Source organism: Ceratotherium simum, chromosome 9 (assembly GCF_057802395.1).
Source record: "Ceratotherium simum simum isolate JZ-2026a chromosome 9, ASM5780239v1, whole genome shotgun sequence".
In the NCBI taxonomy this organism is placed as follows: Eukaryota; Metazoa; Chordata; class Mammalia; order Perissodactyla; family Rhinocerotidae; genus Ceratotherium; species Ceratotherium simum.
Genome location: NC_141908.1, coordinates 83,084,800 through 83,109,493, shown reverse-complemented (window position 1 = coordinate 83,109,493; position 24,694 = coordinate 83,084,800). Strand labels below are relative to the sequence as shown.

At 42.5% G+C, this 24,694-nt stretch overlaps 1 protein-coding gene across 7 annotated transcripts in view; it reads left to right on the top strand.

Annotated features, from left to right (window-relative positions):
- Window positions 1-24,694, top strand: part of PLEKHM3 (pleckstrin homology domain containing M3) — a 174,990-nt gene that overhangs the window by 53,782 nt on the left and 96,514 nt on the right. For all 7 annotated transcript variants that reach the window (XR_015553273.1, XR_015553274.1, XM_087435717.1 and 4 more), the window contains one exon: window positions 17,522-17,667. Coding sequence is in view for 5 of the 7 variants with exons in the window: in XM_087435717.1 (XP_087291843.1) it covers window positions 17,522-17,667 (146 nt within the window). In the remaining 2 variants the exon portion in view is untranslated. The remainder of the gene's footprint in view (window positions 1-17,521; window positions 17,668-24,694) is intronic.

The following is a 24,694-nucleotide window of genomic DNA, read 5'->3' as shown; positions in this document are numbered from 1 at the left end:
AGTTGCTGATAGTAAAATCCTTAAGTGGAGTTTTAGTAGAGGGTTCATTTCAACAAGCATTTAGTAAACCCTTCCTGTGTGCCACACACATGCTCTGCCAGGCGCCTTGGGATAAGGAGGTAGGAGTGAGGTGCAGGCTGTGCTCTTCAAAGACTTGTAGAAGAGCCCCCGCAAAGGGTCTGGGGGGTGTGAAGGAGGTGACCAGGAGAATGGGGCTGAAGGACAAGGGGTCAAGGGGTCATGGCCACTGACTGGGAGACCAGTACATCCCTGTCTCTGCTTATGTCAGAGAATCTCTGTTGTAGAGAATTTGAAAGCTAAAGAGCTAAAGTGGTATCTCTCCTCCCTCTGCCATTTTAAACTTTGTCCTCATATTTCCTACAGAATTAAACTCAGGGAAAATCTCCTTGGCTTTGGCTACCATCTACCAAAGATATGCTTCAGTTTCTGTTGTGTGCTCATTATGTAGTAGGTGCTCTGGGAGATATAAGAGAAGCATAGCTGTGGCCTGGACCCCCAGGACTTGACAGTCCGGTTGAGGATGCACAAAGGAAAATGAGGGGTTGCTAGACAATTAGGTCACGTCCATGCTGCATAGCACTTATTCAGAAAAGCGTCTGGCAAAATCTTCAAGACAGAGAAACTTGGGGTATCAGAGATTATAGTTATGTCATTTTGTGAGTGATTGGCGCCTTTACCCAAGGATTATTGGCTAATAGATTCCTTTCAGCCTAGAATGTTGTCAGTAAAGGTACATGATAATAATGAGAAGCAGCACAAGTTAGTAATTAAGAGCAAGGTCTCTGGAATCAGATTGGCTGAGTTTCCAGATCTGCTGCTCACTAACTGTGTGACCCTGGGTAAGTTACTTAACCTCTCTGTACCTCCATTTTTGAATCTCAGATGTGAGAAAATAATCACATCTACCTCATAAGTTTGTAGTGAGAATAAAAGGAGTTAAAAGGGCTTGGAACAGTGCCTGGCAAATAGTAAATCCTATGTACGGATTAGCTGTTTTTATTATTTGCCCACATAGGACAATGATTAAAGACACCATAAGCATACTTATCAAATTTGCAGCTATCTCAAAACTAGATTGGACAACTAATATGTTGAATGACAGAATCAAGATTCTGAAACACAAGCTAGAGGAATGGACCAAACAACATGAGATTTAGTAGGGATAAATTGATAGTCCTATACTTATATTCAGAAAATTAACTGCAAAGATAGAAGGTAGGGGAAATTTGATCTACTAGCAACTCGGTGGGTACACAAATGAGGTAGCAGGGAAGCTAGCCTCTGTGCTGCTGTGGCCACATCAAAAGCATTCACAGAACAGGTCCAGAAAGAAGAGATCATATCCTCCCATATTCTACCCTGGCCAGACCACACCTGGAAATTTCAGTATGGATGCTGCTCTTGAAGAACACACAGCCACATCTCTTGACATGCAGTAGGATAGTGAGGGGACCAGAAACCATGCCATGCAAATGTAACCTAGAATAGGGAGGACACAAGTATTGTTTCCACATACTTGAAGGCTGCCACTTAGAAGAGAAAATAGGCTTACTCTGGATAATTCCATTAGATCAACATAACAGAAATGCCCAGAGTGGAATGAATTTCCATCATTTAAGAAGATTTGATGGCCATGGTGAAAATGAGTAGAGTAGCAAGAGCCGTGGCCACTGAGACTGGAAGAAGTGGAATTTCGATCTCAAGGCAAGTCACTTAACTTGTCTGAGCTATAGTTTTCTCATCTGCAGGATAAGAAATTTATTAATTCAGCCCTTCTACAAATATTTATTGAAGCCCTACTGTGTTCTGAGCACTATGCTTGATGTGTAGTGAACAAGATAATCCCATTATGTGTCCTCACAGAACTTGAGAATTGGAAGCCAGACAATTAAATATGTAATTATAGTACACAGTTGAACTTGAAAGTCTTTGAGTTTCATTCCAACAGTCCATCCGTCTGGGATATTTTAGAGGGAACAGCTTTGCTCTGTAGGGTCCCTTCTATCTCTCATTCTGCGATTCTTTGAATTTCTGTAGAAGATTAGAGAAAATTAGATTAATGCGGTCCTCCATTTAAACCTCATTTAATAAGTGATAGCTTTTTCCTTTGGGGAAGAGAATTTAAACCAGTAGAAATGTCACTTGACTAAGACGACAGGAAATGGGAATCTTTTTCCTGGCTCTGATGTCTATCATTGGATCAATTACTTGGCTTTTTAGTCTCTTTTTCAGTCTAAGTTTCTACGTCCAGGAAATCATTTTAAATAAAAATAAATGTATATTAAGAATATGAATACACACTGAAATAGTAATATGACTTTATGGAAGAAGAAGAATGTTATATAATTTGGGTTTTGAACTCTTTCACATCCTAAAATTCAGAGAGATTTGATCACTTTATATAAGTAGGCTGTTTGATTTTATAGGATATAAATTTGCTTTTTTGATTTATTCCTGGTATTCTCATCATAGAAGTCGTATGTTGGTCTTTGATATATTTCAGAAGAATAAAATCATTTTGAATTTCAGAAGATATGGATCTTTTGATAGACCTTCCTGAACTTCATAGGCCATAGCTGTGCTATCTTTTTTTTTTTAAAGCTGTTCATTTCTCCCAGTCTTTGTTGCTATACTTTGGTCTAGAAAGTTCTTGTCCCTTTTTGTAGCTTCCTTTTTGGTTAACATTGTTCTCATCATGTGTTCATTTCCGGCTAAACTTCTAAAGTAAGTGTTAATGTACTATTGGACTCTACACTGAGTTAAAAGTTTCTATTTACTGACCTTTCAATGGGAGAGAATTGGTTTAGGTATGGTTTTAGGACAGACTGGGGTCGGTTCTCCTTAATTTCTAGCTAAGTTCCTTGAAAAACTGAGCTTTTCCTGGACTCCTAAGAGTAAGAGCTACTGGAGAGGCTTCCTAAATCCGTCATACTGCCTAACAACAGAAACATGCTCAAGTGAAAAACTTGCCGTTTTAAATACATCTCTGGATAAGGAGATCTAGTAATCTAGTAATACTAATTTATTTCTTGCATTAATATTTTCATCCAGTCATTCATTCAACAAACAAGGGTCACACAAACATAGTCCCAGAAATTGGGGTGTGGGGTAAACTAAAAGTCAATTTTGGCAGTAGAAATTATGACTATATGCAGGTTTTTGTGTCTTGAAATATGTTAACACAGAAAATGCTTTAAGGAAATCGTATTAATAAACAGCAAAGAGCATGCAACTCCTTTATGTGTTTTAGATGAAAATGGAGCAGGTATGCACAGCAGTGTGCACTGAGATTAAGGAGACAGCCCATGTTCTGGCACAGTCTTGTAGTGTGCTTTTGTGAAGACTTCTGGTATGAAAATCCTGTACACCCTTAAAGACTTGTCTCCACGCCTTCGTTGACCACCTCCCCGAACACCGCTCTCACCCCCCCAGAGGGACTTGAGCATCCCTCCTGCTTGACCGCCCCCCTCCACTCTCTTGAACTCCTGTCAGGGCCTGTGGGTTGTGCCTCCCTTTTCTGAGGGCAGGCCCTCAGCACCTCTCAGGCCGTGGTTGTAGCGCTGTTTGCATCAGAATCATGAGGGTGACATGAGGAGCGATGCTGGACTCTTTCCTAGACCTGTTGAAGTCAGGATGTCTGGGATCAGGCCTGGAGGTTTTAACAAACTTTCCAGTTGATTTGCATGCAGCCCACAGAATATTCTTAGAGAATGAATCAAGCCATATCTCAATTTTCTCTAGGGTATTTAAGCACATTTCCTTGAACTGTTTTTTCTACATATGTCCAGCTTTTTAACCATTGAGGTATCAATCTGCTGATAATCTCTAGGTTTTCTTGTCTTCTTTACATTCTGGAAACTGCAATAATGTTCTGTTAGGGTTTCCAGAGGTACACCCAGTGGTGACTACAAATCGAGGAAGAGATGAGCTCCAGTCCTTGACCCACATTTGGGCTGCCTTGTAATATGTCCTAATGGATGCCTAGTGTTTATACTTGATCAGCATATTTAGTCTTTGAGTTTGAGAACAGCTTTTACCTCTCTCACCTTCTTTGCTACCAGCCGGGTCATCTTTCACCTGGGTGACCACAATGGCCTCCTAACCAGGCTTCCTGCTTCCAGTCTAACCTTTCCCAAATCTTGTCTTAACTGCTGCAAGTCTGGTCTTTGTAAGTTCACATTGACCCAGGTCAACCTCTCTGTACAGTCCTTCAGTGGCTCCCACTTCTTTTGGCATGAAGACTAGCCTCCTCACAATGACACCACACGATTTGGCCCCTGCCCACCTCCTTGCCTTCAGTCCTTGCCCTCTGTCACTCTGTCCTACACACTGAGTTCCAGCCACATGGACTGGACTCTGTTCTTCAAATGTACCACTTCTTTCCCACTCACCTTAGAGCCTTCACCTGTGCAGCTGCCTCTCCCTGGAGTGTTGCCACCCTCACCGCTACACCCAACTCATTCTTGAGGTCACTACTTAAACATTACTTTCTCAAGAACACCTTCTCCACCTAACCCCTCAGACTAGCTCAGGACCTGTGTGGTTCCCTCTGCTGTAATGCTGGCTTGAGGTGCCTCTTACTCTGGTACTTGTCATAATTGAGATTGTATTGTCTTTTGTGTAACTGTTTAATGTCTGTCTCCTCCACTTGACTGCAAATGCCATAATGGCAGGGCCATGTTGTCTTGTTTGTTGCTGACTCCCTAGCTCTGCATCTGGCACACAGTAGGTGCACACTAAATATTTCTAATCATCTTCTGTTTTGAAACCACCACCTCCCCCCCCCCACTCTTGCCATCAGGTTTCCTGCTTTCGCCGTTTTTTCTAGGAATCCTAGATTGGAGTCATCTGCAGATATAATTAACATGTCCTCTGCTCAATCATCTAGGTTGTTTAAAAATATTAATAGAGGATGAACCCAAAACTTACCCTTTGGTAAACCAGTTATGATCTTGAAGATTTCCAGGGACTTTTTTTCTTTTTTTTTAATTTTTGACTATGGAACCCCTTAGAGCTTTTATTATACTAATGTAAGAGACAAGTATGCAACATACTTCCTTGACCCTCTCTTTGTAGGACTAGGATTCCGCAAACCCCTGCTCTGGGCACTGCACCGTCAGAGTTTCTGTCATTTGCACATATTCTGTTTCAACTCCAATTGGTATACTACACTTCAATTCTGGCACTAACCACCCCGAGTTAGCGCAAACCCTGTGAGTTAAGGGCTTGATCCTCCACAAGACTGCCCCCATGTCGTTTCACAGTATATGTAAGTCAAACCATCATGCTGTACACCTTAAACTCATACAGTGATGTATGTCAATTATATCTCAATAAAACTGAAAAAAAAAAAACTGCCCCCATCACAGATGCCAGCCACAAGTCCAGGGGATCCCCAGGCCACCTATACTCTGACTGGCTACAAATTTGGGGGTTCCCACAACTCCCTCAGGTCTGATAATTTGCTAGAATGACCCACAACTCAGGAAGGCACTATACTTCTGATTACAGTTTTATTAGAATACAAATCAGGAAGGTCTAGGAGGCTCCAAATGCAAAGCTTCCATGCCCTCTCCCCATGGAATCAGGGCACATCACCCAGTCGTGTTCATCAACCAGGAAGCTCCACTGAGTTTCAGTGTCCAGAGTTTTTATTAGGGTTTCATTATATAGGCATGCTTGATTGAACCATTGACTTTGTGATTGAACTCAGTCTCCAGCCCTGATTCTCTCCCCACCAGGTCAAGCTGGCTCAAAGTCCCACCCCTCTAATCATATGATTGGTCCTTCAGGTGACCACCCCCATCCTGAAGCTATTTAGTGGCCCACCATGAGCCCCTCATTAGCATAAACTCAGTTCTGCGCCAAGGGGCTCATGAATAATAAAGATACTTGTATCAGTCGGGAATTCCAAAGGTTTTAGAAGGTCCCTGCCAGGAACCAGGAAGAAAGACCAGACAATTCTTTATTATACAGCAGCACAGGGCATTGATGGGCCATTTCCACAGCAAAAATGGAACCCGGATGAAAGGAGGATAGGTAATATATGTGGTTGCCCTTCGGGCCTGCTGGCCATGTTCCCTCGTTTCCAGTCACTGCTGGTGTGTGCCTTCCAGCACTGACTGCAGCCACCGGGGAGGAGGGATTACTGACTGCAGCCACCTGGGAGGAGGGATTTCTGGTGGGTCTTGCTGGGACCAAGCAGCTTCAGAAACAGATAAGAAACTGGCCACAGCTCTCCCAGGGGCCCAGCTCAGAGTGGTGGGGTGTCAGGCACATCCAGTGACTTTGGGATCCCTACTCTCTACCCAGGACCACTCTCAAATCTTGGTTTAAATAGAGAGTGTTTTCTTTCTTAATGGATATTATAAAGGTGACCAACAAAATTAATTTTATGCATTACCTTTAACTGAAAATAATTTCGTGTATGCTATACACCACTTCTGGAAGGGAACTAGGATTCTAAAACCAAAGACATGCAAGTTTGTATCACTTTCCAAAAGATCAAAAATCACATTCTTTTTCCCCCCAGCTTTATTGAGATATAATTGACAAATAACTTTGTGTAATTTTAAGGTGTACAATGTGACGATTTGATATACATGCATATCGTGAAATGATTGCCACTTTAAGGTTGGTTAACATCCATCACCTCACAAAGTTACCTTTTGTGTGTGTGTGTGGTGAGAACATTTAAGATATGCTCTTTTAGCAACTTTCAAGTATACAATACAGTATTGTTCACTATAGTCACAATGCTGAAAATCACATTCTAACCAGGTATGTACCAATACCAACCGTTGTGTCTTGTTCATATTTTTTTAATGGGGGGGCTGAACCAAAAGCCTTGCTGAAAGTCACTTCCCCCTCAAATCACCAGGCTTGCACCTTTGACACAGAAGGTAGATTTTGTTTGAAAGTCTTGGTCTCTTTCTCCATCTTTACCAATAAAGATGTTCTTCTCAGCCCCCAGACTTTTAGAGACCAAACAAAATAGACACACATGATTTGGTGGCTGGGAAGCATCCAGACTCAGTAGGACTAGTAATAAATTAGGAGCTTGCTTCTGTTTACAGCCCTGCCACTGATTCATCATGCCCTCTCGAGCCAGCCTTTTCACAGTCTTGTAGGTCAGCATCTTCAACACTGTCGCTTGAGGGAAGGTTAAACTGCCTTGACTATGTTCAATTCAAATGTTACAAAATATGGGCTAAACCAAAAGTGCCAACTCTTACTTCAGTAATTCTGAACATCACTGCATTTTTTTCCCCAGAAAATATGGAGATTCCCCAGGTGATCTCTTGGATGAAGCGATCATCCAAACAATGGATGGGAAACCTGTAGGAAAATGATGTTTCTCCTCCATTGTTAGGATGAGGAATTTTAACTGAGTCAAAGGTGCAAGGTAATGCAGAGGGTTTCCTGGCATCCCCTTGAGCCTACCTGTCCCTCCTCTCGATGATCTCCACCTGCTGACACGCATGTTCTGGTTGCCTGGGTGCCTTCCCTTTTCCTCCCCACTCCCGTTATTGGATGTTGTCAGTCTGACCCATCATCCTTATAGGGGCCTACAGGGTTAATAAGTTATACCTCTTCGTTCCATTCCCAGAGGTCAGAAAGATGGCAATCAAAATACTGCATGCATTGCTTATAGATCATGTGTGTTACTATATAATGCCCCTAAATTAGATATTCCGGATATTCTAGATATCCAGATAAACCAGATATTCACTGGTCTCAGCTGGAGTCCTGAAGGCCATGCCCTCTTGCTGCAGCAGACTGAAAAACTGCTCCCTAAAGGCCCTGCTGAGCACGCCAGGGTCCTTCTTGTAAACCAGTCAGGTGCCTCCTTTCTCCATCTGAGGGAGGCTAGATGAGCAATTGGGAGAAGCTGGGAATATTACTCTAGGAAATTCCTTCCAAATGGCAACATGATGCCAGGGAATAGGAGTTTCCTAGTTGAAGGCATTTCTTGTGTCTTGTCACCAACTCTGAGTGTCCTGGCACAAGCAGCCATCTCCAGATACTAAACATGCAGTTAAAAGATTAGCTTTGGAGCTGGCTGCAACCTGTGTTTGTAGAGAGACAGAAAAGCTTGGGAAGCAGGCCAGGGAAGGCCTGAAGGAAGAGAACAGAGGAAGAGTGTGGGCCAAGGCAGCCCCTAAATCTTCTAGAACATAAAGAATTTGGTTTGGGGTGAAAACGAAGAAATTCAAGCATGGATTTAAAGGAAGCTGATGAAAGTGATCTTTTTCACTTTGAGACTGTTCCTAGTCCTACTCTGATCCACTCTCATGACTTTAATTTTATCAAATTGTTGTCATTACTGAAATAGCTCTAGTAGAAATTGCTCTAAGAGATGCTGTCAGGGTTTTTTCGGAGGTTTTAGCAAAGAAGAGGAAAGGTTGTGTTTTAAAGATACTGTAGAGTTCAAAGAAATGAGACTCACAAAATATAAGGAAACAGAAACAGGCATGAAGAATGAGGAGTGACGTGAAAGAGAAGTTAAGGGGACTCGGGTGGGACGATGTCTACGACAGAAGCCACAGGCAAGATGAGGCTGATATACGTAGAGACTTTGATATACAAGCTGGAAGGAAACATAAGTTCTAGTCAGGAAAGACAGATTGCTTTTCAGGAAAACCAACAAGATAATCTGAACTTCTAAGCCAGTTGGAGGTTATTGACCTTTCGAGGCAATCGTCATCGAGAAGTAGCTGCAAATCACAAAAAGAGTTAGTGGTGGCTTAACATAATGTTAAATACCAGGGAAAGTCACCGTAGAAAGAACATAACTGGGGCACACAGTGGATTCTCTGCAAGGAAACAGGGGTTAGAGCAGGGCTGGGACGAGGGTGAGGGGGTGAGGCACTAGTCTGGGGCACAATATTTAAGGGAGAGCCAGAAAGAACCTCAGAAATTAAGACGAATAATATTTTAATGTAATATTACTTAAAAATAAAAATTAATACAAAAAATCCATGAACAAAATATAAACTTTTAAATAGAGGTAAGATCAGTATGACTGATTTTTCCTTTTGCCTCAGGCTCGAACATGGTTCAGAGGAACATTACAGGAAGACCGATTATTTAGTAAGAGGTCTTCCCCCAGAGCTTTCAGTGTATAGGTTCCAAGTAGCCCAGGCCAGCTTTTGCCTTGTTACAGGATGGCGAGGTTGGCCTCCCTTCCCTGTCCAGGATGGCTGGGGTACCGTATGGGGGGTCCTGGTACTCCGTGTAGACAGAACTAATAGAGAGCAGCAGGTAGACTGTGACAGGAGTATTATTCCAACTGCCCACAGCTTTCATGTCTAAAGTAATCAGCTTCATTCAGCCCCTTCTGTTTCTGCAGTTGTTTTTCAAGTAAGTTATTGGTAGGCCAGTGTTTCACCAAAAGGATTAATTTGTGGAGAAAGAGTCCCAGGCTTGGAGCAGATGTTACTAGCAGATAGTCTAGGAGGTGGTGGTACAGAGTGGACAGGGGCTCTCTTTGATGGTACCTCTTTCCTCTCGGCTAACCAGCAGCATGAATCGTTTTGTTTAGGTAAGAAAGGAGAGCTGGCAAGGGGGCTTCTCCCCATAATACACAGTATGTCCATCGCTTGCAGAGAAAAGTGATTAAGGAGGGTCAGTACACAGATCTTTTATTTTGCCCTCTTGTCTTTGTACTGTCACAGGGTTTTTCAACAGTGGCACTATTGACATTTGGGGCCAGATAATTCTTTGTTGTGGGGAGCTGTCCTGTGCATTGAGAGATGTTTACCAACATCCCTGACCTGTACCCATTACATGCCAGTTGCTACCCCCACTCACCCTTTTGTGACAATCAAAAATGTCTCTAGACATTGCAAATGTCCCCTATTGGGACAAAAATCTCCCCTGGTTGAGAACCAGTGTGCTGTCAAGAAACAAGGCCCAGCAACTATGTCTTCTCTTCATCACGCAGCTTGTCCTCACTGCTTTATAAAGTAGTAAGGGTTTTCTACTGCAGCATGTGGATGATTTCATACCGCCTCATGTTTATAATGAGACCTCAGCATCTTCCTGGGGGGATTTAAGTAAAAGTAGTAGGCTATAGAAATAGAACCCTCACCAACCATCGTTCAGTATAAATATATCAGATGCTTTCAGGCACAAGTAACAGAAAGTCTAATTCAAACTAATTTATGCAATAGAGGGGAATTATTCTGTCAGCTCAGCTTTAGGCATCAGTTGATCTGCTAGCTCAAATTTTTTTAACTCTATTGTTTTTATTTTATGCTTCAGACAAACAGTATTTTCTCCCCCAAACCACTTACCCTTTCTGACTGATAGATTTCTCCTGACGGTCACAGGCTCAAGACGGCCTGGGCATCTTGGACTCTCCCTTGCCGTGCTCTCTCCAGGAGTCAGCTGCCAGGTCATTTGCATTTTATCCCTATAGCATCTCCTTCTTTTTCCCACTTCCTGCTCCCAAACCTGCTGCCTACTCAAGCTCAGATGGGGCCATAACTTATCAACTGGTTCTCTCTCCCTCCAGTGTTTTCTTGCCATTTAATCTTTCCAAAGCTCAGATTGCTGTTCTACTTCAAACAACTCTAGCTATTCCTGTATTTTATTGATTAATAAGGACCCCTCCCCCTGAGCATCCAGGATTCTTATGTTCTAGCTTCAGTTTATCATTCCAAGCTCTTTTCCCAACACCCCTCAATGTAGCTATCTAGTAGATAAAAAAGCAGTCAGAGTCTCTAGAACAGTGCGTATATTTACTTACTTGCTTTAGCAAAAAATCAAGATTTATTGCCTTTCAAGATAAATTTTGACTAAATATTGACTTTAGGCTCTCAATCATTGTTTACCTGGAAGACTAATAAATCTTGACACTTCTCAACTTGCATTGGAGTCTAGTTGGTATTTATTAATTTATTTCATATGATTTGTAATCTTAATAACAACATTCCATGAGATTAAACAAACAAGCATATAGAGTTTAGCAAGAGTAGAAAGTCTTGAGTTTATATTTTCTTTTCTTCTTCCTTTTTTTTTTTTTTGGCTGCAAAATTCTTTATTGTTTCCATTTCGTCCACGGCTTAGGAGAGGGCTCCAGGGTTGTTAAAAAACTGCCTGGTGGCTGCAGGGGGCAGAAGTCCTGACACCAGGGGGATGCAGAGGGATCCTTCAAAGTCCACTGGGCTCTGGAGGCTTCTAGTCCTGCTTGAGGGTGAGCCTTTCCAAGAGATACTGGCCCAGCCCTGCCTGCAGAGGTTAGTCAGGTGGTCACCCATCTTGGTGAGTTTTACCTCCTTGTCTAGGAAATGGCTCCCCAGGAAGTCACAGAGGTGGGGGTCTATGTGGGTAGAACCAGGACCCGCAGATCCCAAAGGGCCTGGTTCAGGTTCCTCTCCAGGGCGTGGCAGCCTCCCTGGCGTGCAGGGTTTTACCCGACTCGTCCTGGGACGGCTTCTGGAGAAGGGTGCGGTTGCCATGCTGGTTTTGCACCTTCGGGATGCTCAGAGCCTCACACTTCTCCTGGGCCAACCTGGGGGAGAAGTGGCCCATGCCCTGCAGAGCCACATCGTCCTCTGGAGCCTGTTACCCTCCAGAGCCACATTGTCGGGTCAAAATAGAAGCCCAGATAAACATAAAATGAAGCCCACCAGAAAAATTTCTTTTCTGATGAGCAAAACTGAATTTCAATATAGCTTTGGAAACAACCAGTCAGTACATTTCAGGATTGTATTTGAGTATGTGTGTTCTCTCTCAACCATGAAGTTTTCATCCTCCAGGAAGAGAAGTCACTATCAAAGGACTTAAACTGCATGGAGAAAATAATTTTGAAGGATTGCCGTCTAAAAGTGAGCCCATGAACTAAACAAAGGCACTACCAGCAGCATGCCATACTATTCACATTAGCAATTATAGGTGATACACAATTGATTTTTCTTGATTTCCCCTTGTGTTTCTTTAGTTTCATTTAAGATGCTGTGGACACTCTCTTCCTTATAACAGACAAAATGCAGAGGCATTTGTTTTCATGTGCCTGATTCTCCTTCCAAATATTTCATCCCTTAATTGATTTTATGACTAAGTAGATGTCTTCTACTTTATGGGTCACCACCTTGTCCCAAAGATGTGGAGTAGCTTGGATGCTTGGGATAGGAAAAGTTTTAGATCACTTATTTCTAAGTAGGTGTTTCTCAATGTCCCTCACCTTTGCCACCTTCCATTACAATTATGTAGAGTTCCGTAGCCTCAGTTCCACCAGTGTTAACTTGAGAACGCGTGCATATGGTCAGCCTCTCTTACATCCCAGTTCCTCCCCTCCTACAGTGGAGGATACAAGTGTGGGGCCCAGGTTTGCTTTGCCTCCACTTCCTTAGTGGATACCAAAGCTGCATTACAAAATTGCTTCTGCTCTGTGCCCAGCTTTGTGCTAATCCCAGGCTCATTAAACAGAATTTTCAATTGTATACCCAATGAGACATCTTATTTTAAAAAGTACATGTTCAACACTTACTTAATAAGCCAGTGGTTACAGGCTGTAAGCTAGGAAAGCTAAGTTCTTTATAACTTTTTCTCCTAATTCTTGTAATATAACAAGTCAGTGAACCCCCATTTCTGTTTTGCTTCATTTTGGAAAATCTCATCTCTGAAGCATATGATTCAAGTGCAGGCCTTCTTTCAACATTTTACACAGTGTTCGCCGCAGCTCATTGTCCCAGGCCAGGACGCTGGATGGAAAGGAGGAGGGAGACACAGGGCCATCCCCTTCCCCCTCCTGTGGCCATCTCTCCCTACCTGGTGTGCATACAATAAAAGAGGGTATGGAACTTGCCAGTTTTATTTTTTCTATTTTAACAGAGCAAATGAAAATTTGTCCTCTCACTCTTTTTATCTCTTTTCCTCCCTTTTATAAAGGCACCTTCTCTTTTTTCTTTTTATTTGCCTCTGTTCTTTTCGTAGAGCATTTCTGCCTTCCAAATACAAAATGCTGGATTTACTTTACTGCGTGGGGAAAGGGAGTAGTGTGGCCGACCGCACTCAGAGAGCACGTGTGAGCTCTTTCCTTGGTGAGAGACAGTCCCCTGGATCCAGCCCCAGCTCTTGCTACTTTTAACAGATGCCCATGGATTTTCCAGCTGCTGGTTGGGGAAGGAGGACTGAGTGGTGCCATGAAGTGGAGAGAAGGTATTGGCTCCTCCTCAAGATCTCAGCTCCAGTAACACCACATTGCAGCCAACTGAGCAAACTAGGTGCACTTATTAAAAGGAGGACTGTGCCTTTGGGGAGAGTTATGCCAAAACTTCTGCTTCAGCCCCCAGCAACAGCTTCTTTGGGTGTCTTTAGTGAAAGGCCATTTGGGAAGTGGACTGTACATGCAGCAAATGGGATTTCGGTTAAATGGTGACATTTGTTTCCAAAAGTGAATCAGACGGGACGCTAAGCTCTTCAGAGCATGTGTTCATTAAAGAGTTGAAGTGGGGTGGGAAGCAGTAAAAAAAAAAAAAAAGGCCAGTGAGTTCTCTTGTGAGATAGTTTTTTGTTCCTATGAATTGAATACACTCTCTGAAAAGTTTCAAAAAGAATCTGGGAAGAATGTATTTACTTTGATCCAGTATGTGGAGTGTTCCCTACTACAAATACCCTTTAATTTAGAAACGTTGAAAAATCTGTTTGAAAGTACATAAAAATATAATATGTAAATAAGCTCTAATTAGTTATTTCAATTAATTATTTCTTGTCTCTGCTTTGCAGCTCTATTTTTCTCCTTATAACATCGCTTGTCAGAGTCCAGCTTCAGCACCTTCCAAAAAATGTGTTTTCTAGCAGTTGTTATTAAGAAAACACATTTTTTTCCCCTGTTGAAAACCTCACAATGATAAAGTAAAATCCCAGATTGTGAATCTTTATGGGGAATTGTTTCAGACATTTTTAGTTTATGACTTGCTAGTATGATATTTAAGAAGGAAATCTTGCAGTTAATTGAAAGAACAGGTGTTTCCTTCTTCAAACAAATGGTATGTGTTGTTTTTTAGAAAATGAATCTACATCAGGTCACTAACTAGCCTCTAATCTTCTTTCCTGACCATCCTATGTTCTTTCAATAACAAATACATTGGACTTAGAGGTTAAAAGTTTTAATTCTTCCTAAGTCAAATAAGATGCTTCTCAGTGGGGACAATGAATGCTCTGGAAAAACCCTGGTAAAATGAACTCAGGTTGTTTCTACATAGCAAATTTTTGGAAATTAACTAAGAACCTGAAATGTTGATTTTGGAAGCCTAGAAAGTAAACTGTGTCACAAATCACGAGCTTTTCCCTGAGGAGTCTGCACACCCTCTGCACTTTACTTGAATAGAATCAGAGTTTTAGAGCTTGGAGGGACCTTTGCAGTCACCTAGAAATCAGGGAGCAATCCTCAGTTTTACCCACCAGAGTCTGGTATTAGTTGGGTGTCTGTGTAGAAATGCAGGTTCCTGGACCCTACCCCAGATCTACAGAATCAAAATCTCTGCAGGGGGTACGAGGGGGTCTACATTTTTCACAAACATCTTCAGAAAATTCTGATTCTCACCGAATTTGGCAAAGCACTGATTTAGGCTAACTCCTTCATTTTGCATTGAAGAAAGCAGGCCTAGAGAGTTTGATGGGTCAAGTTCACAGTGTGCCCTAGGCAAGAACAGGCTCCCTGACTCTAGACTTGTGCTTGTCTATACTCCACTATCCAAAACAGTCATGCAGATGGGTTCAAACCTACTTCTGGATCATTCAGGGTGATTTTAGCACTGAGAGTAGGAGAGCATGGTTCTGAATAAGGTACAAAGGTAAAGACAAAAACTAGAGGTAGGAGTTTACGTGCTACTACTTCCACCTAAATGAAAACCTGAATGAGTCCTGGCCGTGTTCTCTCAGCCTTTCCCTCTCTCGTGAGCTTGGAGGCCTGTGCAGCGTGGTGAGGATGCTCCGCTCCATAGCTAGCTCACATCGTTGAACCCAAGGCCTGTCAGGCTTTGGACCTGTGTGCCCAGTTGATATATACATTTTTGGGCTATATGCTTTCTTAAGGTGTATATTTGTGTATTTTAATATTGCCTATGTTATAATAAAGAAAATTATAATAAAGTCATTAAAAATTATAGACTGATAAACCTAGTGGTACCTACCAAAGCATATATAAATATCCAGGAAATGCTTACTGATATTGTATCTAAAATTCATACAACCAAAAAGCTAAAATAACCTAAATCTATTTTTGCAGTGTTCTATGATGAGAGTTTAAACTACACTAATGATCCTGAATTTCTGCAGGATCATGATCACTTTGTAAATCATTAGGAAAGATTGAATTCTATTCAGTGTCATTCTAGTGTTAAGTCAGTTTGACTGTCTACTAATTTTTGGAAACAGCAATAGCCCAGCGTCTAGGATATGTCAAGTCTCACTAAATTCTGTTCTACAGTCCATATATGAACACGTGTAATGTCTAACTCTTAGAATGGGCAACATATTGTCACAAGGATATTAACAAAAATAAGCTGTTTCGAGAGGCAAGTGACCAGGTTAGGAGAATCAGGTCTAGAAGAGCTTAGGGAAATTACGATCTCTTTATATGCTTGTGGGTGTATATGTGCCAAATCATATTCAGCTGATCATCCCTTCAATATAGACATTTCCTGATGGTCTGCTATGTGTGAAGCTCTGTGTTAAGTGCTGAGGATAAGAAATAGATTCAAGGAGTTTAGAATAACTTCGAGGAGTTTAGTGGTTCTGGCTGGACAAGCACATAAAAAAGGCACAATAGTTTAAGGAGGCATGTGCTAAATGCCGGATGAGCAGTGAGTTCAGTGAGTACAGCGTGCAGCTTCCCAACTTTCGTAGCCTGGTGATTGTGATAGTGTGTCCTCCATCCAAGAGGAGCAACATGTGTGTTTGGTTCTTCCTTATCTCATTCCTCAGCCAATCTGAAAAACAGGAGCTTGTTATGATTTTGTTGCTACTCGGTAGTAAAGAAATAACCATTCTAGGAAGGAACAGTATTAAGCTCTTGAAGCATAATACCAATCCATTTACTTACTGTCTTTTAGTACCTCTTGTATTTAAAAAGAATAGGATCTAATTCTCCTTCTGGAGGATATACTGTGAAACTGCTTGATTATTGATGCCATTTTATTTGTGATGAAAATTAAAGTTCTGTGAGTTTTGTGATACTTTCATTTATGGATTTCATGTGAATCAGTGTCTTCTTATATTGGCAGTTTGTTAAATGAATGTGTTTGGAGCTCTATTAATGGGAATGGGGTACAACACTGCACATTATGTTATTATTATTATTAAGAGTACTTCATTTTGTACCCATATCATAAAATAGGCTTAATGTGAGATTTCTTGATCAATATGGTTCTTGATCCAACCATGAGATGGGCCACATGGAAGAATTTCTAAAATGAAACCTGCAGATCAGAAATGTCAGAATAATGTTGCTGTTTTGTATAATCATGATTACCTGTTCTGGGGCTGCCAGGGTTTTGTCCTTTGGCTTGATTGTGACCGAATTTCTGTACTTATCAATAGAAGATAGTTTCTCCTATCTAAAGAAAAGAATGGCTTCTCCATGACAGAGCCATGATTATTACCAGGTCCGCTGACAGTACTAGGACACTGCTCACAGAGTCATGGACTTCCTTGGACATGAAAAGGGCCTTAGCAATCACTTGCAGGCAACCATTGGTCTTGAGTAATGGGCAGGATTTGGCAAATTAGAGATCAGAGAAGAGGGCATTGTGTAAGGAGAAATAATATGTGCCAATGTATGAAAGGTGGAGTGAGCATGCTGTGTTTATTTGGGGAACAGTGAGGAGAGTTCTCTGATTGGAATAAAGACATTCTAGTCCCATTGGAGAGAGTAGAAGTGGGTATGTGGAAAGGTGAAATGAGGGCCAATCAAAAGACAAATTCCTTTCATTGATTTTGTAGATAAAAGAAGACTACATATTAATTTTTAGCAGCATTTTAGAATCAGATAAGCTTAGAGCCAAATCCAAACTCCACCTCTTATTGGCTGGGTGACCTCAGACAAGATACTTAAGCTGGCTAAAACCTTTGTTTATTCATCTGTAAAAGAGAGCTGATAATATCTTCCTCATAGAGATGTTGTGCAGGTTAAATAAGATCCTGTATGAGAAGCCCTCAGGAAGTGCCTGGTGGAAATAGGGTTTATGAGGAGGAAGTGAGGAGCTGAAAGAAGGCTTGTAGAGAGACTGATCTCTGGCGGCTGTGTGCAGAAGAGACCGCATCAGAAGAGAGCAGAAATAGGGGGCCAGCTAGGTGACAGTTACAGTAACTCCTCAGGAGGCTGGGGGTGGAAGCTATCAGGCTAGGAAGAAAGGGACATGTCTATACATGTATTCTCTGCAATGTGTTTCCATTCACAGACTTTTGTTTATCTTGAGAGTTGTATAAGTTGTTCTGTGGTATTATAAGTACAAAAACAATCATAGACTTTTTCTTTTGCCTTGAACAGGATGCCAGCGATCTATAGGCCTTTCCAGTGGGAAAGCCAAGGTGTGCAATTACAGTGGGTGGTATTACTGCAGCAGCTGCCATGTGGACGACAGTTTTCTCATTCCAGCACGCATAGTCCACAACTGGGATACTTCAAAATATAAGGTAAGTACAAAAACTGGGTTCACTTCATAATAGCAATTTGGGTGTTCCTATGTTGTCATGTGGATTATAAAGATAATGATATAAGAAATTGAAGCAAATTTGATTAGGTAGTCTCACTAAAGCTACAAGATCTTATCCAATGCTTCTTTTTTTTTGAGGAAGATCAGCCCTGAGCTAACATCTATTGCCAATCCTTTTTCTCTCTTTTCTCTAACCTCTGTTGCCAATTCTTTTTCTCTCTTTTCTCTAACATCTATTGCCAATCCTTTTTTTCCCTTTTTCTCCCCAAAGCCCCAGTGGATAGTTGTATGTCATAGCTGCACATCCTTCTAGTTGCTATATGTGGGCCTCAGCATGGCTGGACAAGTGGTGCGTTGGTGCGCGCCCGGGATCCAAACCCAGGCCTTCAGTAGCGGAGCGCGCGCCCTTAACTGCTTAGCCACGGGGCTGGCGCCCTGCAATACTTCTTAAGTATCTCACAGTTTAAAGATGTCTTAACTATGACTTTTATTAATTTTCTCATTTAAAAAGATATACAGCAATTTTTACTTCTGCACCTTGATAATTAGCTGTAGACGCTAAGAGAGAATTCTGATAAAGAAACCTCATTTATTATTTTTTAATAGATATTATCTCCAACATCACAATACTACAAGAGGATAAAAATAGGAAAATAATGCATGCATGAGCGTGCTAGTGATCTTTGAAGGAGAAGACTTCTATAACCCAACATATTTCTTACAGTGGAGTAGCGCTCCTCCTCATGTGAAGGTCAGTCTTCTAGCAAATCCACTCCCTGAACTAGAGCCTGGAGGGAAGCTGTAAGGACTTCTGGGTGGAGGCCCACACCAAGGAGTAGTGCACTAAGCCACCCTCAGGCCTTCATCTGGACTGTTGTTTATTTAAAAAGGGAGGAAGTGAGAAGCACAGGTATATGCTAATAGCTTTGCAAAGTAACTGCTAACAGCCAAGGAGGATATCCAAGAAGTACAAATGGCAGACTTGATAGCTATAAAAACACAAGTCAGTAGAGGAGAAGAGGAAGACTGAGCACAGGGACACTCCAACTTAAGAGGGCAGAGAGGAGAGGGGGAACCAGCAAAGGAGACCAAGAAGGAGTGAGCAGTGAGGTAGAAGGATCCCAGGGTGTCTGACAGCCACATCAGTGTTTCCACATCAGTTGTGACAGATGCTGATAGGTCAGATAAGATGAGCACTGAGAATTGACCATGGGATTTAGTAATGTGGAGGTCGTTGAGTGACCTTATTTTTTTTTTTTTTGTGAGGAGATCAGCCCTGAGCTAACATCCATGCTAATCCTCCTCTTTTTGCTGAGGAAAACCGGCTCTGAGCTAACATCTATTGCCAATCCTCCTCCTTTTTTTCCCCCCAAAGCCCCAGTAGATAGTTGTATGTCATAGTTGCACATCCTTCTAGTTGCTGTATGTGGGATGCGGCCTCAGCATGGCTGGAGAAGCGGTGCGTCAGTGCGCGCCCGGGATCCGAACCCGTCCCGCCAGTAGCGGCGCACACGCACTTAACCGCTAAGCCACAGGACTGGCCCCAACAGCATGTTTTCTAAGTGGATATGAACCATCTAGGAAAGACGGAATTGCTAAAATGATGTGGTTGCGTAAGTGAGAAGGATGGAACGGTGTAGACGTTGGAGCATTTGGCCTTTGCTTGAAGCAGGTAGTAAGAGCAAAGGAGAGTCTGGGCACAGGTGTCAGGTGGGTAGGTATGATGCTTGGAGCTTATGGAAGTCCTCTCCGATTTACTTCAAGAGCTTCCATCAGATTCTTTTATTTCAGCATCTGTGATCCCAAAAAGATAGAAACACTACCCCCAGTCACTGTGGGAAGTGCTTTTACCTTCTATTTCACAGAGAAGTAGGGGTAGTTAGTCAATAATTCTGTCAGCCCATGTACAAACCCGTCTGCATCCACATCTGTCCTCATCGTCCTCCTTTAGCCACAGAAGAAATGTCACTCCTCTTGTGGAAGGTTCATTCCTTCCGCCTCTGCTCATGATCTTAGCTCCTTTCCTCCATCAGAGTTTTGCCAAGTCTGGTTGACCCTCAGCATTTTCTTATTTTGCTAGACTTCTCTGGGACACGGTATTTGACCTAGAATTCTTCTGCCTTGGCTTTGATGACACAGCCCTGGTTCTCCTGCTTCTAGCTCTTCTTTTTGAACCACCCTCCCTGACTTCTTGTCCTCTGCCTACACCTCTAATATTGTGGTCTCTTAGGTCCATTTTTTGTTGTCTTTTTCCAATTCATCCACTTCCTATTGCATTATCTCTGTCTCTTCTGTGGTTTTAACTACCAGGAGTCGTATGCTGATGACCCCACTTTTATCTCCAGCTCCAGTTTTGCTACTAAAAGTGAGATTTATGGATTTGATGGCCAATTGGACATCTTAGCTTTAGTTTTCAACCTACCAGTTGTCAAAATATGTGAATTGGTTAGCTACGTTGCATAGCACTTCCACCCCTGCGTAGACAAAGTAGTAGAATTTGCCATATCGAGGAATCTGACCCACTGGAGTGGTACTCTAGGCTTAGGATACTTTTATGTCCTGTGTCCTGCCACATAATAGGATTCTGTCCCCTGATCTGACTAGAAGCTCTGCTGATCATTCTGCCAGAATATTGTCACATCTGTCTTGAATGAGCCTCCGTGCAAGGTGCTTCGTACAAAACCAGGCTGCAGGACTGTTTATACCTCCTTGCTAACACATGTCTGAGAATTGCTTTCATTGTAACTGTATCACCTGCAACAAGGTAGGTGGGGAAAGGACCTATTGCTGTCACCTACCTGTAATCTTTGAAGTCTAAAACAAACGTGAAAATTGTGAGTGGCCAATTGGCTTGTATCCTTTCTACATCCCTGGGCAGCTCTGTGTCCTGTTCTATCCAATAACCATCCACATCTTCACTGTCTTCAAGATGCCTCATCTCAATGCTTCTCAGCATAGGACCTTGCCTCCTACTTCAAGGAGAAAATCGAAGCTACAAGATATGAATATGGATACTTACAAATCTATCTATATTTGTACCTGTCCTGACAGCTTCCCTTCTGATCTTAGGATGAAGAAGAGCCCCTACTCTTATTTAGAGATCGTCCTTGCACATGTCCTCCAGGTATTTTTATCCATCGGGGGAATCCCTCTTTATCATTCCAGAGCTGACAAAAGTGTGTCCTCCTTGGCGAAACCTCTGACGCTCCCCACCCTTCCTCTTTTGCTGCATTGCTGGCTCTTTTTTTTTTTTTTTTTAATTTTATTTATTTATTTTTTTCCCCAAAGCCCCAGTAGATAGTTGTATGTCATAGCTGCACAGCCTTCTAGTTGCTGTATGTGGGACGTGGCCTCAGCATGGCCAGAGAAGCGGTGCGTTGGTGCGCGCCCGGGATCCGAACCCGGGCCGCCAGCAGCAGAGTGCGCGCACTTAACCGCTAAGCCATGGGGCCGGCCCACTGCATTGCTGGCTCTTTTCTTCGTGCCACCACCACGTTGTGCGTGGGTCTCTATAATTACACTTCTTTAAGGGGCTAATAGCAGGAGCTTGGAGTTGAATAGTAGGCATTTGTCCAAATCCTACCTCCCCCTCTTCTTAAATGCTTGATTTGTTGGGACAAATTATTTGAACTTCCCTGAGCTTCAGTCTCCTAATCTGTAAAATGAACCCAGACTGCCTGGGTTCAAGTCTTGTCTTCGTCATTTATTAGCTGTCTGACCTGGGCCAGCTTCGTAGTCCCTCTGTGTTTCAGTTTCCTCATCTATAAAAAGGACAATGATACCCCACGGGGTTACTGCTGGTTAAATGGATTAATGCGTGGGAAGGGTTTGGAACAGTGCCCAGTACATAGTGTGAGTCAGATAAGCATTTGTTCTTATTATAATTCATCTGTTTACCTAAAGCAGTGTGTGAACTGGGATAATAAGGAAAAGCACTCTGCGCATGACTGTGATAAGCACTTAAAGAACGGAGGCTGTTACGATGATTTTCATTATCCTCACATTTATGTAACAGGAGCTGCTTGTCTGTCTGCTCTCTAAGGTAGCTCCTTGGGCACAGGGAACCTGTCTTAGCACAGTTCCTGGCACATAGTAGGTAAGCAGGAATGCATACTGAATGAATGCAAGAGTGAAGCCTGTTCTGTGGGCACCTCAAACCCAATACATCCCAAATGGGCTTCGTCACTCTCACCATGTATTCCCGAGTGCACATGGCTCCCCCGGCCCCCACTGTCCCACCAGTCCCCACTGCTGGTGCTGGGAGACCTCCTGGATTCGGCCCTCTGCTGCACCCACCCTGCCTGATCAGTTAGCAAAGGTCAGCTGCGGAATGTTAGCTCTTGAGGTCGTGCTCTCCACTGCACCCGCAGTCCCACCAGACCACCTGGGACCCTCAGCATCACTCACAGGAAGGCGTTCAGTAGCCTCCTAACTGTGCTTCGGGCCTTCAAGTCTTGTCCCAACAATATTTCAAAAAAGTCCTAATTTCACCTTGGGTAAATTTAGTACCCTCCCTCTTCTCAGTTTCTTCACTTTTAGAATAGAGATGATAATAATGATAATCGCATCTACTACTGTAATAAAGTTACTGTTTGCTGAAAAGAATGATTCACAGAGAGTACCTAGTTCAGTGTCTGCCACTAATAAGCTTACTCAGTTCATGCCAGTTTGCACTATGATTGTATGTAAGATAGACACAAATCTCTTAGCCTGACATGAAGACCTTTTATGATCTCTCGTCCCTGCTTTTCCAGCCCCTTCGTCCACTCCCTCCCCGCCCCATGAGTCTCTTCAGTAAGGTCACACTCCTTTCTGCCCCCAGTCCTGCCATGCTATTTCACACCTCTCATCTTCCTCTTCCCTCGGTCAGCTTTGTAAATCTTAAACCCAGCTTAAACCTCATTTCCCTCCTGATTCTTTCCTTCCCCTCTGCCAGACAGAGTTATCATTCTCTCCTCTGCATCTTGTACTTGACACTCTGAATATAGTCTATAAATATATTTGCCATGGGTGTGTTAGATAAAAACTTATTTAGACAGAAAGAACACTAGCTGAGTTTAGTTTAGACGGTTTAATCTGCTTGGAGCAGGGCTTTGACAGCTGAGAGAGGTATGTAGAGAGCAAGCAAATGAGGCAGTCCCAGCCCCATGGTCATTGCGAGTTTAGGCTAGTGGCACCTGCCAACAGAATATGTGCCAATTAGTGGAGCTAAAGCAGAAAAGGTGGCACTGAATGAGGAAAATTTAAAAATCAGGCATGGTTTCTGAAGATGTAAAATGAAGAGGTCCAGGTCTGTTTGCAGTGAGCTCTAAAGGTCACCAAAACCGTCAATTTAGCCATCACTGACGCTTGCCATCTTTCTATACAGCAGACTTTTTGCCATGGCAGTCATTGAAGTGCAAGGTTTGATTTTGAGAGGATAGGTAACTAACTGAAGATGTCACCCTCACTTCATCTGTGTTGCACGTGAGGAAAATCTCCTTTGTCAGACCATTCCTTCCCAGGTTCTCAGTGGATCAGGGGAGATTTTACAGCAAGAACGGAGCTGGTCTCTTTTATCTGGATCATCTCTCACTGGCATTAAGTCACTATATTCCGTTTAGTCCAGTATCTGTCTGTCTTTGCTCAGACACCAGAATTTAACTTAATGTTGCTAGTCGTGAGGATCAATGCCTATCAGTTTCTAAGACCAGACATCATTCTGCTAGATCTGCCTCTTCTTAATAGTAAGTACGTGACTGGCTTGAATATCCATTTAAAAGAGTGAAAAAATGGCTTTGCAGAGCAGAATGAAATCTGTCATGCTAAGCATTTCCTTGTCTGCCCTCTGGAGTAATAATAATCCTAATTATTTTTAAAGAAGGATTTCATCTGTTTCCGGTGTATATCCTGCAGATTTAATTGAGCGCCAGGATTACCCAGCAGCTGAACCCTCGCCTCTAATTTTATAGGTATTTTCCAATGAAATGCTCTCTGAAGGTAACTTTCCCCCTAGTCCCTCATTCGAAAATATTGAGCATGACAAGGAGGTGGTGAGGAGCTTAAACTTAGCCTCAACTCTTCCTAAATAGTTCCTCTCTGTTGTGCTTTGTAAAAATATTTTTGTATCCTAGCCTGAATACTCACATTCCATTTAGCTAGGGGTTTTCCATGTTACGTAAACCATTTCCTATCTCTCCATCTGGAGAGGTATTCAAGGCAGGCTCTATTGCCCTTGTGAGCTGGAGAGTAGCTTGCTGATGGGGAAAACCACTTGTTTAGAGTCATTTAGAGATTTTAAGAACAAATTGTAATTAAACTTCAGATCTCCTGATTCCTCCTCCTTTAGCCCATTGTGCCTAACAGGACCAACAAGTATGGTCGGGATTTTTTTGTGTGTGTGTGAGAAAGATCGGCCCTGAGCTAACATCCATGCTAATCCTCCTCTTTTTGCTGAGGAAGACCGGCTCTGAGCTAACATCTATTGCCAATCCTCCTCCTTTTTTTTCCCCAAAGCCCCAGTAGATAGTCGTATGTCATAGTTGCACATCCTTCTAGTTGCTGTATGTGGGACGCAGCCTCAGCGTGGCCGGACAAGCGGTACGTCAGTGCGCGCCCGGGATCCGAACTGGGCCGCCAGTAGCGGAGTGCGCGCGCTTAACAGCTAAGCCACGGGGCCGGCCCCCCGGGATTGATTTTATTAAGATTTCACCATGATTTTTCACGATAGAGATGAGAAAAAATACCAAAGCAATAAGTAGTTATTTTACTTTGGTAAAATTATGGGTGATATTTTTTTTTCCTTTCCTGATCTTTATTCTCCAAATTCTTAGTAATGTCATTATATTATTTTTATTATTTTATATATTTTAACTGTCACTTAGCTCCGTATATTCTATTTAACAAAATATGTATTAAAAATTAACCTTTTTTTTTTTGAGGAAGATTAGCCCTGAGCTAACATCTGTTGCCAATCCTCCTCTTTTTTGCTGAGGAAGATTGGCCCTGGGCTAACATCTGTGTCCATC